Below are 18,637 nucleotides of genomic sequence, written 5' to 3'. Positions count from 1 at the left end.
CCTATACTGAGCTCCAAAGCTGTTAGAACACATGGATCTTTCAAGCTGTGAATTTCTGTAAATCAGACACTGCTTGATCTCTGTCTAAAGGCAGAGACAGAGCAACGCAGCTGCTGTAGTTTGGTTAAAGGTAGGGAAAATGCCTTTGCTTTTTCATTTCATCCCATCCCACTATTTACACTCTGTTCCAGTTGAGGTATCTTTCAGTCTTTGTGCTGCCCCTGGAGAAGGAGAGCCTCAAGAAATACTGGAGAATGTGTTGAAGTGGGCCTGGAGCAAGGACACCGGAGATGTGTCTTGGGAGATGTCTGTGGCTGACTGAGGTGGGGACTTCTAGTTACTTGCCCCTTCCTTGTTTTCTCATGGAATAACGTGTTTGTGGTAATTAACTTATGATTCAGTAGCATCTTTTATTCCCTTTTATCTTAAGATCCTATGAGTGGAGTATGGTCGGCAATTAGAACCAAGTTCCTTTTTCCTGTTGATTCTGTGCTTGATGTAGCAGTGATTTTTTTTTCCTATTAGGGTAGCTACTAAGAAGGATTTATGAATCTAAGCAATATCCTTGCTATAATGATACACAGAGAACCGGGATCTATCTGGTGACTTTTCCACATACTGCAGGGGATGGGTTGCTGAGTGAATTACAGCAGCCCCAAAGAAGACAAGGTCCTTAGTGGTCTATCTCATGTCCTGGGTGTATCTTGTTCCCTGTTATGCATCTGTTGCCTATAAGATGCGTATTGGTATGGCTCGTGGACTATTACACTGAGAGACTATAGAAGATGCTACAATGTGTAGAGATATTGATAGAAAATGTATAAATTTTTTACTCTTTTGAGTCATGGCTTCACATATATATAGCACTGCCTGGCTCCTTGGAACCAAAAATCATCCTGGGGTATATACAGTTTTCTAAACCATCCTGGGGTATATACAGTTTTCTAAACCATCCTGCGGTATATACATTCTTCTAAAATTCTGAGCCAGGACTACGTTTGTCACCAATTCAATGTATTACCATGGAACCAAAACAAAGATTTATCCCCTCAACAGACATTTTGGTATTTTTATCAGTAACAACTAGTACTAGAAAATATTTTAATTAGTCAACAGTGATATTAATATATCCATGCAATTGTAAGGATGCCCATTCATGATTGTAAATTAGGTGCATGCATACCTAATTATAGATTCATTGACTGGTCTCAGATAATCTGAGTTCAGAAGTTTGAACTTTGAACAAATTATTAAATAATAACAAACAACAAAGGTTGTACAGGAACAGCAAATCTTGTATCGTGTCTCAGAAACATGTAGGTTTGGTTAAATTTTACACAAAGCTTAGAAATCTTGACCTGATTTATAGAACTCCATTGCATAGCAAAGCTTTGATTATCTTCCCAGAGTCTCTCATTAAGGACTTTGGATTGAGAAATTGAAATGTTTCGTCATACGGTTTGATCCTTTCTGCACTTCTGTGGATCTCTCTGATCTGTGGCCTATGAATGGCTGCCGACTTTAAACTATATTGTTTTCTGAATTCTCTTGTATTGTGGTCAAAGAAGATCTGAGAAGTCAAAAGTTTTCAGTGTAACTTTGAACATTAAAGGAACACAGAGCATTCTGGCCCATTACTAGAGGCTGGAGGAATTCGAGTATCTATCTGCAGAACAGAGTAGCCATAACTCACTCCTTCCAGAAAGGTAACTTGGCAGATCTGAGCTACACTTGCCACTACATATGAAGCGAAGAAGACAAACCCGGGTGTATCTGACAGACCACAGAGACAGACAAGAGCGCCACGCAACGAGTGCATGACTAGTATGTTTGTCCACGTGACAACGATGAGAGCACAGCATGATGGGAAGAAAAGGGGAGGAGTTTGACCATTAGGAGATGAGAAAGTCCTGAATGCTGGTAATGGGTACAGTTATGAAAGAGAATATAAAGTTATTTTTTTCTAGTTTTAATTTTATCATGGATTTTTTTTTTTTTGGTTTTTGGTGTTGGGTAAACACATAAAATATATTCAAAACTGAATGTGTTAAATCTGATGTGATGTATCACAACTTCTATTTAGAGTGCTAATTCATTTATTTTTTTATTTTTTTGAGACAGGGTTTCTCTGTAGCTTTGGTGCCTATCCTGGAACTAGCTCTTGTAGACCAGGCTGGCCTCGAACTCACAGAGATCTGCCTGCTTCTGCCTCCTGAGTACTGGGATTAAAGGCGTGTTCCACCACCGCCTGGCTAGAGTGCTAATTCTAACTGTATATGAATTCATTATGTTGTATAGGCTTTGGGTCTGGTTAATTTTGGTGTGTGATATTTTTCTTTATTTGCAAAGTTTTTTTTAAATAATTAAGTTTATAAAAGTGACTAATGAATGCGCAAAAAGGACTGAATATGTAGTATAAACAAAATTATAACTGCTATCTTCATATTGAATGTTTTTTAAATCTAGAAGGGGTAAGTCTGAGGGAAAGTTTTTTTTTTTTAAGATTTCTTTATTTAATGTGCATTGGTGTTTTGCCTGTGTATACTCTGTGCGAAGGTATACAGAAGATTCGCTGGAACTGGAGCTACAAACAGTTGTGAGTTGCCATGCGGGTGCTGGGAATTGAACCTGGATCCTCTGGGAGAGCAGCCAGTGCTCTTAACTGCTGAGCTATCTCTCCAACCCTAGTAGTTTTGTTTTGGGGAAGTTTTAAAAGCATTTTTGTGCTTAGAGCGTGCTTGGTAGGATTGAGTAAATCAAGCATGCTGTGTCTATCAGCCAGGGGGTGAGCGTTCCTGGGTGTCTGCTGCATTCTTAGGCAAAATGACTCCATTTGCTTTTTCATGTTCCTACTTTACAAGCATGGGCGGTGATGGCTGCCTGTGAAGCTTGCTGTGTGGCCATTACCTGAGATGTTCATGTACCGGATAATATATGCTTACATTAGAGAACTTGTCAAAAATAGTGAAGGATGCTTCAAATTAACACCTACTTGAAGTAATATCTAAATTTTATAATTCAAGGATGGATTTTGCTTCTTGTTAGGGACAAAAAGCTAGAAGGAGCCATGCACCTGAAGGTGATAATAAAACTGCAAAACTTGGAGATTAAAGATAACATGGCTCAGTCTAGGGGCTGAGGAGACTGTGTCGGGAAAGGAAGATCAGGGGTGTGAGGTCAGTCTAGGCTACAGAGCAAGACCTTATCTCAAAAATCAACCAACCACCAACAAAAGGAACTCCCAACCTCAAAGAGATTAATCACACCAAACAAATCTAAGACTATAACAAATTCTTGTCATTAAAGTTCTACCCAAAAGAATAGGTCTAGCAGTGTGGAAGAAAAATTATGAGATTCGCCCTGAATAACGACACACTAACTCTTAGTAGCCTACTCTAATATATGTCGGTACATTAGGACACCAATCAATGTCCTGTTCTTTCTCTCAATTTCCTTGTATTGCAGTAGACAAGTTCCTTTTGAGAAGAAATCTGAGCAGTTGGTTACCCAGATAATACACTGAAAAGTCCAGCCAACTGGGGTGCTACCATAATCTCCGTAACTACTTGGTGTGGGAATCTCTCTCTCTCTCTCTCTCTCTCTCTCTCTCTCTCTCTCTCTCTCTCTCTCCCTCTCTCTCTCCCCTCTCTTTCTCTCTCTCCCCCTCTCTGATTTGAATTCAAATCCAGTGATTGCGATGGTTGTGAGAGATTTCTTAGGGTTTCATTTTAGTCTGGGAAAACAGCCATATCCATAGAGAGGAAGCACATTCCATCCAATCATATAGATACCCAATGCTGCCTCTTAGTCATTTACTCTTGACAGCTAAGGTGTTAGATAAAGAGGGAGGAAGAAACTGGAAAAGTACTTAAACAGTCACCATGGACTTAGAGAGTGCCTCAGAGGGATAAGGAGGTGCAATGTTATACTTCAGTCTTGCAGACACCTTTGTCTGTGAAGTCTAGAATCCTGAGCATTAAAGGTTGCGGGGAAAGGGACTTGGTGGGCAGGAGTGAGAGGGCTGCTGTTTGGGGTTATTTTTTGTGCTCGAGGTATCCACTCAGAGTCCCGTAAGTCATCTTACCTTTGTTTTCTGCCTTCAGTTCCTCTGCCATCAAGCTGTCTTGTCGGTTTCCGAGCACGAATGCGAGAAATGAGAGGATCAGGGCATCCAATATTCCAATGATAGCCAGGATGTACGCCCAGCGGACGGAGCAGGCCCCAAGAGTGTACTTGTCTGTCTTTTCCCCGCACATCCGTTTTACTTCATCTGAATCCCAGCCATCCGGGAAAATCATACAGCCGAGCACAAGACAGGCAGCTGAGAGAGAAAGACGAAAGGAGAAATTGAGCATTTTATTTTACAAGGTATTTCTATTGTTTGTCAAACATTCCAAATGATTGATTTTGTGAGTAGCAAGTCTCGGTACCGTTTCCTGCCCCTCCCCTTCTGCTTAACAGAAAAGCAGGCCCTGAACTCTGCAGCAGAGGAATTCAGGGACTGTACCTAGAGGGAGCCCACACTGAGATAGGTTGAGGAAGATTTAGCTACGAGAAAATATTAAGAATTTGAATTTTTGTGCATGTTTGCAAAAAGGCTTCCATTGCAAATAGCCCAGAAGGAATCACCACACTGCATAATGTCAGTTCAGTGCTGTCTTTAAGAGCAAGGACAGCAGTCACACAAGGGTTACAATCACATGGGAAATACCGGCGTGTTTATTGACTTTGAATCTCTGGGGAAAATAACATTGCGATCCCTGCCCCAGTGTCCAGACATTCCTTGAAATTCTTATCATGTGTAGCACTCATTGATACTTTCTATTCTAATATTCATTCTGTTTAGTTTTTGAAATATATGTATATATACATATACATATGTATTGCAATAAGTATATCATATTCCACTTTTCTTTAATCCCTCCAAACTCTCTTGTTCTCACTTAAATTCCTCATTTCTTTTTGTTTATATATATATTTATATACACACTTATATATATTTATATCTGTGTTCTATTTAAAGCTCTCTCTCTATATATATTTCCATCATACATTCTTAAACACATAAATACAACCCACTTAGTATGCATAATGCTACACACATACACACACACATGCACACATGTGCACGCACACACAATTTCAGGGTTGACCATTTGGTATTGGATAACGAATTGCTGAGTTCTTCCCTGGGGAAGACTCTTTCTCATATTATCAGTGTTCTTTAGCGGCCTGAAGCTCTCTTTGTAGGGCTGAGGTCTCCTGGGCTGTCTCTATCCATGTTAGCATATCTATTGGTGTTGTCCTTGTTCAGGTTATGTTAGGGTGACTGTGTTTAAAAAAAAAAAAGGTTGTAAACCACAGTAGTACAGTATGACAATGAAGTTTTAGTGGAAACTAAGAGTTAGGAAACTGTAGTGGCATTCATTTGTATTTTAATAAATAAAGCTTGCCTGAAGATTAGAAAAGTAAAACAGCCTAGTCTTATAGATCAGGCAGCAATGACACACACCTTTAATCCCAGAAGCCACACTAGTGGCAGTCAATACCACCACCATTAGTCAATGGCACAAATTTAGTTAAAGAGAGATTCAAATTAGGTGGTAATCAGAGGCAATTTTGTTGTGACTATACAACAGATTACAAGTACTTGGGGTGGATTTAAATACAGTGAGCTGGTGATTTGAAGATGTTTTCACATGTTGGCTCTCTCAGCACAGCACACAGCAAGCTCTTCATAATTTACAACAGATTATTTGTAATCCAAAAATGCAGTTTTCACAAACAGAATTAATTTATTTTGGACAATGCAGAAGATCTTTGAGTCTGAACTATATTTGAAAATTTTTTAAATTACTTTGAATATTTAAAAATATTTAATATATATATATATATTTATCAGTTGAAGGACACTGAAGTTTTTTTTTTCTCCATTTTCTAGATATTGTGATTAGAACAGTATTGAACATGACTGAGCAGGGAACTCTGTAGGAGGCTATTGAGTCCTTAGGGTACATGCCAAGAAAATGTGGTATACATACACAATGGAATCTATTCAGCTTTAAAGAAAAATGAAAACATGAAATTTGAAGATAAATGGATAGAAATGGAAAATATTATATTGAGTAAAGTAACCCAGACCAAGAAAGGCAAATGCCTCACGGTCTTCTCTTGTTTGTAAATTCTAGCACCCAATCGAATCTTTAGATTTGATCCAATAACTTGCAGTAACTGAAGAAACAAGGAACATAGATAGAGACTGTCGTGTGTGTGTGTGTGTGTGTGTGTGTGTGTGCAAAAATTGTAGAGTTGGGGATATTAGGACACTAAGAGGATAACAGGGCAGGGAAACTTTAACAAAGAGAGGAGAGAAGCAGAGATAAATAAAAATAAGCATGCTTGCTAAAGCCATAGAGAAACATTCTTTTATGAGCTTACTTAAAGGACACAAAAGTATATATGTGTGTGTACATATAAATACATAAACACACACACACCATACATGCACATACACACATAACAGAGTTTAAATAGAATTATACCACACAAAATGATGATACTCCTTCTGCAACAGCTATTAATTATTTAGCAAGAATCCTAGTGCCAGGCATAGGAAACTTCTCTTTGAATTGTTGGTCATGGGGACCTGAGAGACTCCCTGCAAAGAGAGGTTGTTATAATTGCTTCAATTGTCTCCCAGACCTTGAAGATAGGATTCCACTGCTGAAGACACCACACACATAGAGCACAGGGTTTGGAATTAACTGATCCAGAACTGACCTGGAGGTCGAACTCTCATAGAGTCAGAAGGTGCTATGTAAGCCGTCAAGGTCAGAATACAATCAATAGTCCTGCCTAGCTGTCAAATCTGTAACAACCACAACATACGACTTGACGGAATATCCCTGATGGGGCAACAGTGGTACTTTTATCTTGGGGCCAACCAATAGCTGTGTAATTGGCTTGAAGGACAGCTCAATGGGAGTGGATTTATGCCTGGTACAGTAAACCTAGCCAACCACAGCTGCTGGAGAGGTCATATGCCTGAGAGGATACTGCATTATTGCCATTTTACAAAACCAAAATGATTTCTAACTATATCCTGAATGTTCATACTCACACCCATAGATGAGTTCTGACTGTACCCTAAGTGTTCATACTCACACACATAGATGATTTCTATGTCCTAAATATTCATATTCACACCCATAGATGAATTCTATGTACTAAGTGTTCATGCTTACACCCATAGATGAATGTTGCTCTTAGTCTTCATCAAAGAATATTCCCTGTACACCAGATAGAGACTACCATGGGGTCCACAGATCGAATGACTATGTTACTGTGGTTTTCCCATCTCCTGATAGTACAGCTACAACACAGCCTCTACATCCATGGCTTAGGGAGCATTGTGGAAGATGGGGCAGCTTGATTATTAGGGCCAGAAGATCAGGATTCCTGAGGTACTGTGTTCTAGACATGACGGAGAAGTTGTACCTTGAAATCTCAACAACAAAGTTGCCTAAACAAGATGTGTACAATGACAATACCAGTTGTGCTGACTAGTTTTGTGTCAACTAACACAGGCAGGAGTCATTTTGGAAGAGAGAACCTCAACTGTGAGAAATGGCTCTACAAGATTGATTGATGTGGGCCCAGCTCACTGGGGACTGTGCTACCCTTGGGAAAGTGGTCCTGGATGGTGTAAGAAGATGCTTTAGAGTTTCTATTGCTACAACAAAACACCATGACTAAAATGCAAGTTGGGGAAGAAAGGATTTATTTGGCTTACACTTCAGCATTGCTGTTCATCACTGAAGGAAGTGAGGACAGGAACTCAAATAGAGCAGGATCTTGGAGGCAGAAGCTGATGCAGATGCTGTGTGGTGTGTGTGTGGGGGTGTTGCTTACTGACTTACCTCACATGGCTTGCTCAGCCTGATTTCTTATAGAACCCAGGACCACCAGACCAGGAATGGTACCACCCACCATGGGCAAAGCCCTTCCCCATTGATGACTAATTGAGAAAATGCCTTACAGCTGGATCTCATGAAGACGTTTCTTCAGCGGATGCTCCTTCTTCTCTGATTACTCCAGCTTGTGTCAAGTTGACACATACAACCAGCCATTATAAAAGGCAAACTGAGCAAGATCTGAGGAGCAAGCCAGAAAGATACACCCTTCCATGGCCTCTGTGTCAGTTCCTGCCTCTAGATTCCTGCTTTGAGTTCTTGCTCTGACTTTCTGATGGCGGAAGGTCATTGAGCAATAAAGAAACTGCTTGGCTGGCCTCATAGGTTAAAGCATTGGTGGGAGGAGTAAACAGAATAGAATTCTGGGCAGAAGAGGAAGTGAGGTCAGACTCTGCTCTGCTCCCGGACAGACCCGACAGCTCTGCTCTCTGGAGCAGGGACGCCATGCTCAGCTCTCCCAGGCAACTCCAACCCAGGATGGACATAGGCTAGAATCTTCCCGGTAAGCGCACCTTGGGGTGCTTACACACATCATTAGAAATGGGCTGGTCCAGGTGCGAGAATTAGCCTGTAAGGGCTAGAGTTCATGGGCCAAGCAGTTCTTAAATGAATACAGTTTGTGTGTTGTTATTTTGGGCATAAGCTAGCCAAGCGGCCGGGGTGTTGGGGACGCAGCCCCGCTGCTCCTATTTCAACAACTTTCCTTAGTGATGAAGTATGACTTGAGAGTTGTAAGGTAAAATAAGTAATTTCCTCTCCAAGTTGCTTTTGTTCATAGTGTTTTATCACAGTAATAGAAACCCTAATTAAGATACATACATAGAAGCAACCCCAAAATAAATCTGGGAATATATATACACACACACATATATATAGTCGTATGTATGAATATATGCATGTTAATGTAATTATGAAGAATTTGAGAGTGAGTGGGAGCATGGGAGGAGTTGGAGGAGAGGGAGGGATAGAAATGATGTAAATAAAGTACTTGTATGAACATAAAAAAAAATAAAACAGACCATGTAGAGACACCTACACAGTCACAAGCCACCGAAGGTTTCCTAACACCTGACTGCCCTGATACAGCTCAGAATAATGAATACATCAGGAACACAGATGAAAAAAAACCCCACTCATTTAAAGTCTTGCGTGCTTCATTTCTCCACTCAAAATGCAGGAGAACAACCAGGGCTCTCAGGGATTTTGTGTTTTGTTTCTTAGATCAGTTAAATCCATGTCCTTTGCTAATATAATCAATCTCTTAATGTGTCAGAGCAGCTACTCTCACCCAGAGAGACACTCTGGACTCAGCTAAGCCTAGGATAGGTTTCCAGGCTCCCCACCCTGGTTGCCCACCCTGAGTGCCTCCACAGGGAAGGCCAATGTGCCCAACTCCAAACATGATGAGCTGCAGCTGGACACCCGGACACTTTAGTATAAGTAGGACCTGGGGCTAGTAGGGAACATACTGAGAGATTTCGAGGTACATTTCAGCAATTTCAAAATTAGGTAGTCTTTACAGAATTGAGTTAATACACATGGTCATCATGGGAAGGACAAGTGTCAGAGGGATTCACAGTCACAAATGGACAGCCTGCTACACTGCAGGTTTGGGGTATGTTGTCATCAAAAGACCTTTTCTCCTTCAATCTCTTCCTGCCTCAGTGGTAGATTCAACTCTCTTTTAAGTTTGTATTTCTGTGAATTCTGGGTTACAACTTGCAACTGATGAAAATGTAGAGGCGGAAATACCCCAGACCCAAGCCACCACAGAACTGAACGGACATCCACAAACCTCTGTTCTCAAATGTAGAGGTGGATACCCTCAGACCCAAGCCACTAGAGAACTGACTATACATTCGTAATCTTCTGTTCTTAAATGTAGAGACCCAACCTGCTAGAGAACTGACCAGACACATGCAATCTTGTTCTTAAAGGGTATCACTTCTTACATTATGTTCTCAGAAGATTAGGCAAAAAGATGGAACCATTTGTAACTTTTCTTTGTGCAATAAACAACTTCCTGAAAATCTGTGCTTGCAAAGCTCTGAGACCTGATTTTTATTTTTAAAAATCTAAAGGAGTTGGGTGTTTAGAAAAATTATAAAACACTGAGCAGAAGGTTAGGGTTTTGGGCTCCTCTAGAAAACTATTTAGGTTTACCTGGAAAGGACACCCTGGTGTCATACAAGGTAGCACCCTGATATATACCCAGTTTTCCAATTTGTTTTTGTCAGCCTTTTCTTAATATGAATTTCTTGACATTTTCTAGTTTATCTGTTTTTAAATGTAAATTACTGCAAAGCAGGATTAAAGACCACAGATGTGTTCAAATGCTTTTACAGCTTAAAATAGGTCCCCCAACAATGTATTACCAAAGCATACATCTTTTTCCTTTCTCTTTCTACTTAGCTTTTTTGATTTTGAAAGGGAAGCCCCCTCCCCAATTTTAGTGTATTGAACTTATCACAAAAACAGATGAGGCTCTGTTGACTTCTTTGAATCAATGATTCAGTGATTGAATTAATACAGTTTCTGTGTGGTTATTTCAGGGCTAAGCTAGCTGGGCGGCTGGAACGAACAAGCAGCCTCTCCTTGTAACACTTGGGTGCTGTGATAAATCCCGTTGCCTGGCATTCTATTAGTCAGACTTTCCTAATCAGCTTGATTTGTAGTCAATAGACACTAACAGCTGTTCTCAGTCCTGTGTAGGATGTACCTCCAAGGTCCCTAGCTGCCTTCGTTGGCAATAGAAGAAATAGTGTTCTTCTTGGCTTTAACTTTAACTAATAACTATTTCTAAGTCAATCAACCCTAAGATATAGTATCATCTCTATAGTAAATAAGGGTCAAGAATATCTGATTAATTCACACATTATATACTGACCACAATGGATAGCAGAGAATAAATATCAATTGGAAAATTATAAAAAAAAATTGGCCTTCTTACTAGAATGCCTACCTTCCATGCAACTAGGTATTTATCCATTTTTTTAAAACAGGTTTACTAGGTGTATACTAGAGAATGTTCTTGAATGTTCAGGAGAAATGGAATCTCACAAGTTGGAAGTACGCATGCAAAAGTGGAAAGAAACTCACAGCCCAGTTATATGGTGCCATGGGTCCTTCTAATCTAGACTACTACAAGGTGTCCTTGGGAGGGTGTTTCAGTTGCTTTCCATGTTAATTGTGTTTCAAGTGGTTAAAAGTGCTCACATTCTACAAGGACACTGTGTCAAGGCTGCTAATGCCACAGTGAGTTCTGAAATAGCTCAGAATGGTTCCCCAGAGCCACTAATTACAGTCGCATTTTTCTTGTTAAAGAGCTGAATGTACTCTCTATAGAGGAAACATCCTTAGACAAACCCACAAGCCTTTGCAATAGGCTCTGTCTCCAAAGGGAAAGACGATGGGAAAATTAGCGGACAGGGCAGTTTCTTGGGCCTGCTTCTGTGGATGGTCTAACTGCCCCACTAGGGCTTTGAATGCTATGGACTGAGAACTGCCTATATCTGAACAGAAAGAGAAAGCTAAATTCTCTCTTTAAAGAAATCTATGCACTGCTGCACCAAAGCAAGATAAATTGCCTCACCTCGCTGAGGCACTCGAGGGGAACATGGGAAATTATTTGGGCATACGGTAGCTGGAGAAATGGATGCTGGCAGCAGCTTCTAGGGCATGGAGGGCAAACTTTCACACTGGGGCTGTCACTGAACACCTGGTGTAGAGAGATGTCTCGCTCCCACAGCTCCTCCATTAGCTCATGGTCAGCCACGTCGAGTTAGGGTATTTATACTGCTGGAGAAAGATTAATATTTACAGCTCAGTTTACTTCTGCAGTTACTTGGTGACACAGAACATGAACTACTGTGGTTTCGAGTGCAGCTGAGAAAACAAATCGTATCCTGGAAGATTATGGTTTCAAATACAATATATTTTTATGGCCATTTAATTTGGTGTCATAACATGAAAGACATAACAGCCTGTAGAATGGTTTTGGTTAAGAGAGAATATAAACAGACCCTCGGCTGTCAGAAGACAAGAGAAAGTGGCGTTCACTGATGAGAAAAGCTGCTATTCCCTGCCCAGCCCTTTAGCCCCAATTTTCCTGAATAAAGGGGCCCAGAATATAATATTCATGCTGCCGTGAGAACCTGGACTGTATATAGATGATCAGGCATCCGCTGACACCTGCAGATACAAGTGCTATAGTGAGTGGGGGAAAAGCTTTTACAGAATAGGATGCCAAATAAAAGCACAAATGCTTGATTGATATCGGTTCAAATCCATCTAGGTCTTGAAAGTTAAATAGTCACATACAGGGGTCGGGGTATGATTGAGTTATAGACCATTCTTCTAACATCAGCAAGGCACATGGCTCAACCCAGTCCTGGAAAAAAGTCACATATAATAAAAATTAGAATCTAGAATGTAGAAAACATGTAAAAGACCATTCTAATGAGCACAACACGGCAAGATGACTTGATTTATGTGATAACACAGGTCCAAATTCTGTGAAATCCTGAATGTGATTTTGTTAGTGGGAAATACAGAGTAAGAATAGTGAGTGTTTATTGAATGCCTCTCACATGTGGGTAGATTTGATGTGAATTTTCTCATTCGATCCTTAAACAGAGATCAGAGAAACGTGAGAATACGTCTTCACGACTCAGTTCATTTCCACAGACAGGCATTTTCCTGGAAACACTGCCAATCCCTTAGCCTCGCTCCTCTTCTTCCACAGAGGTATCACGTGAAGGAGAGAACTGGTCTTATCTGCCCTGCCTGCTTCCTGACTTACCTCATGTGTGCGTGCATGTGTGTAAGCCAGAGGCTGATGTCAAGTATCTTTCCTTGATTCCTTCCACCTTTAGTTTTTGAGACAGGGTCTCTCGCTGAATCTAAAGTTAACTGATTTGGCTGGGTGGGGTGGTCAAATCTGCCAGTACTGGAGCTACAGATATCTGCTGCCATTCCCAGTTTTTTTCTAGGCCCTAGGGATCTGAATTCAGGTCAGGTTGCTTGAATGGCAGGAATTTTACTAGGAGCCATCTCTTCAGGTCTGGAAGTTGAGTTTTATACACAAAAAATATGATTTTGTTGATTCCAAAGTATCAAACACACATTGGTTAAACATTTTCTAACCTGTAATATGTATTGATTTTCTGTTGCTGAAATAAAAACCACTGAAAACACAATGGCTTAATTTACACAATAGGAGAAAATCTTTGCCAGTTATATTTCTATGTAGTGATATTTCATTTGTATATTAATAAATAAAGTTTGCCTGAATATCAGAGAGTAAAACAGTTGCCATTGGTTAGCCTTACAGACCAGGTAGTGGTAACACACACCTTTAATTCCAGTAGCCACACTAGTTTCCCATAGAAACCAGGCAAAAGTGGTGCACATCTTTAATCCCAGTGGTACACATCTTTAATCCCAGCCCTAGACAGGAGGAGACAGCTCTCACACACAGTATCATTTTGCGATTCCTGGAGGCAGGAGCGCCATTTCAGACTGAGGTAGAGGTAAGAGCCAGTGGCTGACTGTTTTGCTTCTCTGGCCTTCAGGTTGAACCCCAGTTTTTGTCTCTGAGTTTTTATTAATCATGCTATACTTTTACTGATGCCTCTGAGGTTGCCAGTAATTCACATATAAGGGCATCCCAGAATTTAAAATGCTTCAGAGCATCAACGTCTATAATTCTACAGCATAACCCAGTCTCATGAGAGTGATGAAGGAACCACAGTAGATTTTCAAAAGGCAAGAAAGACCCTGGGAACAATGGTTAAAGGACAAAAGTAACAAGCACCAAGGGAATGAGGATCACCCAAGGCAGGACACAAATCTTAGCTCCCTGTCCATCTTCCATACCCTCCTGCCTGCCCTGCCCAGAGTCATTCAGTATCCATCTTCAAAGACAAATCACCTCTGGACATTTCACTGGCCACTTAAGAATGGCTGGGTTAAATTCCGTTCCAGTCAAAGAATGGCATTGTTCTGACTCAGGCATTCTTCTCCACACATCACACGGGCAGAGGTTCTATCTATAAACTTTTGACTACTGCTGATAAAATATGAAGTTGAGAGATACGTGAAAATTTTTTGACAGAACATTTAGCATGCTGACTTACTCTCTTTTGTGGTTTATATTCAATATTTTTTATGCTATTGTCTTTCCAATTCCATTTCTTCTAGAGACAGTTTCTTATCCTAAAGTAGCAGCATTTTCAACACAGAGGTTACTGGAATATAACCTGTATATCTTACTTATGTTTAGTTTCCCAATAAATAGTTGATAAAAGGCAGTGAAAGTATAGAAACAAAAAGTAACAATAACGAGGCAACTCGAGGTTTTGTTTTAAATATAATAAGTGAATCAGCCCCTTGGAATTCTCATAGCCTTTATCTCTAAGCACTGATGAGATGAGATTGTAAAACTGAAGACAAGAAAATCACAGGGAACAATCCACTCCACGTTTTGGTGTCTGAAACTCACCTTGGAATTCTACCCTTTTCTGGTGAAAAATCAGTGCCTAGACAGGATTATGTCTATCCTGAAATGGCATAACTAACTTTCTCTATAGGGAGATTGACAGCTTCTGCGCAGATTCTGCAGTTCCTAAACTGTATAAAGACTAGCACTTAAGTGAGAAGAATATATATATTCATTATTGGTGTGGGCGAGGCTAGGAAGGTGCGGGAGGGTAAGGCACTGTGAGTGAGTGTGGAGGTGAGGTGAAGGAATGAATGGGGGTGGTGTGAGAGAAGGGTTTGATGTGGGATTCCCCTCTGTATGTTGTGAATACCATTGGTTAATAAAGAAACTGGTTTGGCCTGATAGGGTAGGTAGGTGGGGAAAACGAAACTGAATGCTGGGAGAAAGGAGGCGGTGTCAGGGAGAAGCCATGTTGCCCTGCTGGAGACAGACACCAGAACTTTGCCTGGTAAGCCACAGGCATGTGGCAATACACAGATTACTAGAAATGGGTTAAATTAAGATATAAGTGTTAGCCAATAAGAAGCTAGAGCTAATGGGCCAGGCAGTATTTTAAATAATACAATTTCTGTGTGATTATTTCGGTTCTGGGTGGCCAGGACGAACAAGCAGCCTCTTACAACAGGGGCTGGCTGGTTGGGTAGGTATTGCGAGGGGGGGGGGAAGAAAGACTGAACTATGTGAAGAAGCATCATCTAGGTATCTGTTGAAGGAGACACCTCCACCCCACCAGGCACTTCCTCCTGGACCTCAGATTAGGCACAAACCACACCTAAACACCTGTTTTCACAGAGAGAGCCTTTATTAAGTGTGGAAGAAAAGCTAAAGTGCTGCTTTCTGACTCAGGCAGAAAACAGCAGCAAATGACCTTGCAGGTGTCATCCTTCAGAAGAAAAAAAAAAAGGGGGTGAGCTGTGTTAGAATGGGCTAGGAGGCCAAGGTATACTTTGGTTGGACATGTTAATTAGGTGAGTCAAAGGGGGCTTCTGATTGTTGGACTTCAATACTTTGACAGCTAGATTTTGGTAGTCAGCCTTGGAATGAGGAAATGGCCAAATAAGGGAATAGACATTGGAGGCTAGCTTCAGGAATGTAATCTAGTGGTTTTTAAGAAGGCAGAGGGGATGGGGAAGAAGGGCAAGGCCTGGCAGAGCCGTGTCTCACCACTGAAGCTGACCAGAGTCACTTCACCTGTCATGATGTGCGCATGTATTAATAGGGTGTCCTCCAGAGCGTGGTCCTTTCTAGTGAAGGGTGATGAGACAGTCTCTTCTCTTGATCTTAGTTACATTTCCATAGCTTTAGTACAAAATATTTAAGTTTTCAGGTACTGTATTTAAACAATTTTTGATCTTTCAAGTTTTAAAAACATTAGAATGTTACTTTTAAATAGTATGTTGACTTGAAATAGTAAGACAAAATGAAATGTTTACTTCATTGTTCCCCTGAGATGCTAATTAAATTGACAATACCAGAGAAAAGATATACTCTCACGATAAATGGGGAAGTGGATGGGAAAGGAGGGTTGTTACTGGCAGCTGAGAACATCCAGAATTTCTTGAAGCTGGAAGCAGTTGACATAATGGCAAATGATGAAACCAAGGAAGAGACCGCAGCTTAGCACATGAGACAGGTGATCAGTTGTGAGGCCAGACCCAGACACCAGGAAACCCACGTAGACTGTGGTAGAAAGCTTGGCTTAATTAAAGGTGTAATAGGAGCTCCTGACCCATTCCTTTCCCACTTTCATGGTTATAGCTGATCAGGAATTTATATCTCAGAAAAAAAATTAGAGTTTTCTCTTAGAAATTGTGCCAATAGTTTGAGAACTGAGGCGAACATTAAGAGTCCTTACCTTAAAGGGAAAATGTCTTTGTTGGGGCATTTTTGTTCCTTAGCCCAGTGCAGCATACTGTTTGCTTATTCTATAGAGAAGTCCAGCAATTAGTAAGCCCTACCTAGGGTTCATTAGGGATTAATTTTCCTCCTATTAGGAGTTTTTAAGGCAAAATTAAAAATTAAGAATTAGAAGCTATTTGAGGAAATCTTGTGTCATGAGTAAGATCATGAAAAAAAAAAAAGAAGGCAGGGAAAGAATGAGAAATAACACAGCAAACAGGAGATAATCTAAAACCACAATAGACTAGAACTCAACCTGTTCTCTTTGACACACAGAGCAATTTCTGATTAAGATCTTAAAAAGAGTCAAAGATGTCACAGACTCTAACACAAAAGCAGCTTCTGGAAACACAAAACTTGTCAGAGAAGAAAGATGTGAAGCCTTAGGTTGAAAAAGTCACAGTGTGAGGAAAAGGGGAACAAAAACACATATACAGTGTCACAAAATTGGAAAACAACGCAACAGTTCCTTAATATTCTAAGGAAAGGATGTTCTCACTGTAGGCTTTTATACCCAGAGAAACTATTTTTCAAGTAGGAGGCAGATTAAAGACACAGGCTGAAAACTCAGAGGTTCTAGAGAAATTTATCAGACAGCAAAAGATAATTCATACAACACAAAAATCAACCGAGTAATTTGAAGCATGTTTTCTTTTACGTTTTCTTCATGAAATCACTGATATTTTAACTTAATTTTCCAGGCACCTCCTCAGACGAATATGAACAAAAAGAACAAAAGTACTGTTTTTACCAAGCAAGAAATAAGTAAAACTAGCCACACTAATGTTAGTGTTCAAATGCAGAGTTAATTGCAATATAACGGAAGCGTAATTGAAAATTTTATGCTTGCTATATAATTATGCCTAAATGCTCCTGCCATAATTTCATTACTTCTAAAACATTATTCTCCCATTAGAGTATAATAGTTATATTATCTTAAGCACTATAAAATCTAATAATCTCGGTTAAGAAGAATTAAGAATTGGGTCTTTTTTCTAGTGAAAAAAAAAGAGAGCATGTACATTTTAAAGCTCCTAAATACATTAAATTTGACCTGGGGAAATATAGCTTTTGAAGCACAAGCTGCAGCATAGGGACCAGGAAAGGGAACATTTTTTTTTAAAGTGTGGTTCTTCATATGTCACTTTCTCTCATTATTGCTCAGGCATTAAATAAAAAGCAACAGCATACCTGAGCTCAGGTAATCCCACTGCCTGCAAGACAGACAAGGATATTGCCAGAGTTAAAGGCTTACATAGTAAGATTCTAAAAAAGAAAAACAAACAGCAAATAAAATAAAAGTAGCATTTGGTAAGTGTGCTGGTCTCTTATTTAACACATCATAAGATTGTCTGTACTGTTTTGGTAGCATTCACTCTATCCAGAATTCTTTTCATACAAAGATCTGAAAAAGTTCTATAATTAGAAAATTAAAACATGATAACAATCAAATATGCAAACTAAGAAAAAATCTACATTCTAGAGTGGGAGTTTTTTGTGAATACCTAAATCACACACATCTCTGAAGTCTACACACTAGAGTTTGGAAATTCAGGAGCTGAAGCTCAGTGGGACTGATGCGCTCAAATCTTGTCTACTTTGGACTCCTAACGTCAACCCAGACTTTTTAGGGCTGGAGAGTCAGCTCGGTGGTGAAGGGGAATTAGTGCTCTTGCAGAGGGCCCAGGCTTGGTTCCCAGCACAGCTAACAACCTTCTGTAGCCCCAGATCCAGGGAACCTGATGTTGTCTTCTGACCTCCAATGGGTCAGAAGACAACATGGTGCATAAACATGGTGCACATAAACTCATATAGGCACACATCTATCACACAAAAATAACAAACAAATAAATCTTAGACAACAGAAACCAGATCTGCTCATTCTTTTCTCTGTGCTCCAGGCCAGTTCGCTCTAGAAAAGCAATGTCCAGTGCTGTAGCCACTTTGTCTGTGTGGCTCCAGAAACATAAATCAATAAACCAAACTTAAACCAATAAAATCATCTTCTGCATAAACAAAGAAGAATGTTCACTAAGTATCATTTTGCCGCAAACATGTAAGCCCATGCTGTCCATGAGAAACAAAAGGAATTTTTATTCTTGTCATTAGAAAAAAAATCCATTTTTTAGCTGAATAGAACATGGCACACACTCAGTAGGCACAGGGGGTGGTAGCTCCAGCTGTGGACAGCACAGACCTAGAGTATTTCCTTCACTGAAGAGCAATCTAACCCACAACACGACCCTAAATGTTGCCTGTGTGT

At 40.2% G+C, this 18,637-nt stretch overlaps 1 protein-coding gene and 1 long non-coding RNA gene across 2 annotated transcripts in view; one reads left to right on the top strand and one right to left on the bottom strand.

Moving 5' to 3' along the window:
• Positions 1-18,637, bottom strand: part of Lhfpl3 (LHFPL tetraspan subfamily member 3) — a 398,415-nt gene that overhangs the window by 126,953 nt on the left and 252,825 nt on the right. The window contains exon 2 of the mRNA XM_050139837.1: positions 4,085-4,321. Within this exon, the coding sequence (XP_049995794.1) occupies positions 4,085-4,321 (237 nt within the window). The remainder of the gene's footprint in view (positions 1-4,084; positions 4,322-18,637) is intronic.
• Positions 11-18,637, top strand: part of LOC126500156 (uncharacterized) — an 80,288-nt gene continuing 61,661 nt past the window's right edge. Inside the window, exons 1-2 of the long non-coding RNA XR_007591261.1 lie at positions 11-323; positions 4,104-4,368. This is a non-coding gene — a long non-coding RNA (uncharacterized lncRNA). The remainder of the gene's footprint in view (positions 324-4,103; positions 4,369-18,637) is intronic.

The sequence above is a fragment of the Alexandromys fortis genome, unplaced genomic scaffold, assembly GCF_014885135.2.
Source record: "Alexandromys fortis isolate MF-2015 unplaced genomic scaffold, M_Fortis_MF-2015_v1.1 scaffold_38, whole genome shotgun sequence".
In the NCBI taxonomy this organism is placed as follows: Eukaryota; Metazoa; Chordata; class Mammalia; order Rodentia; family Cricetidae; genus Alexandromys; species Alexandromys fortis.
Note: the sequence above shows the minus strand (reverse complement) of the source record. Positions and strands in the feature narration are given on the sequence as shown.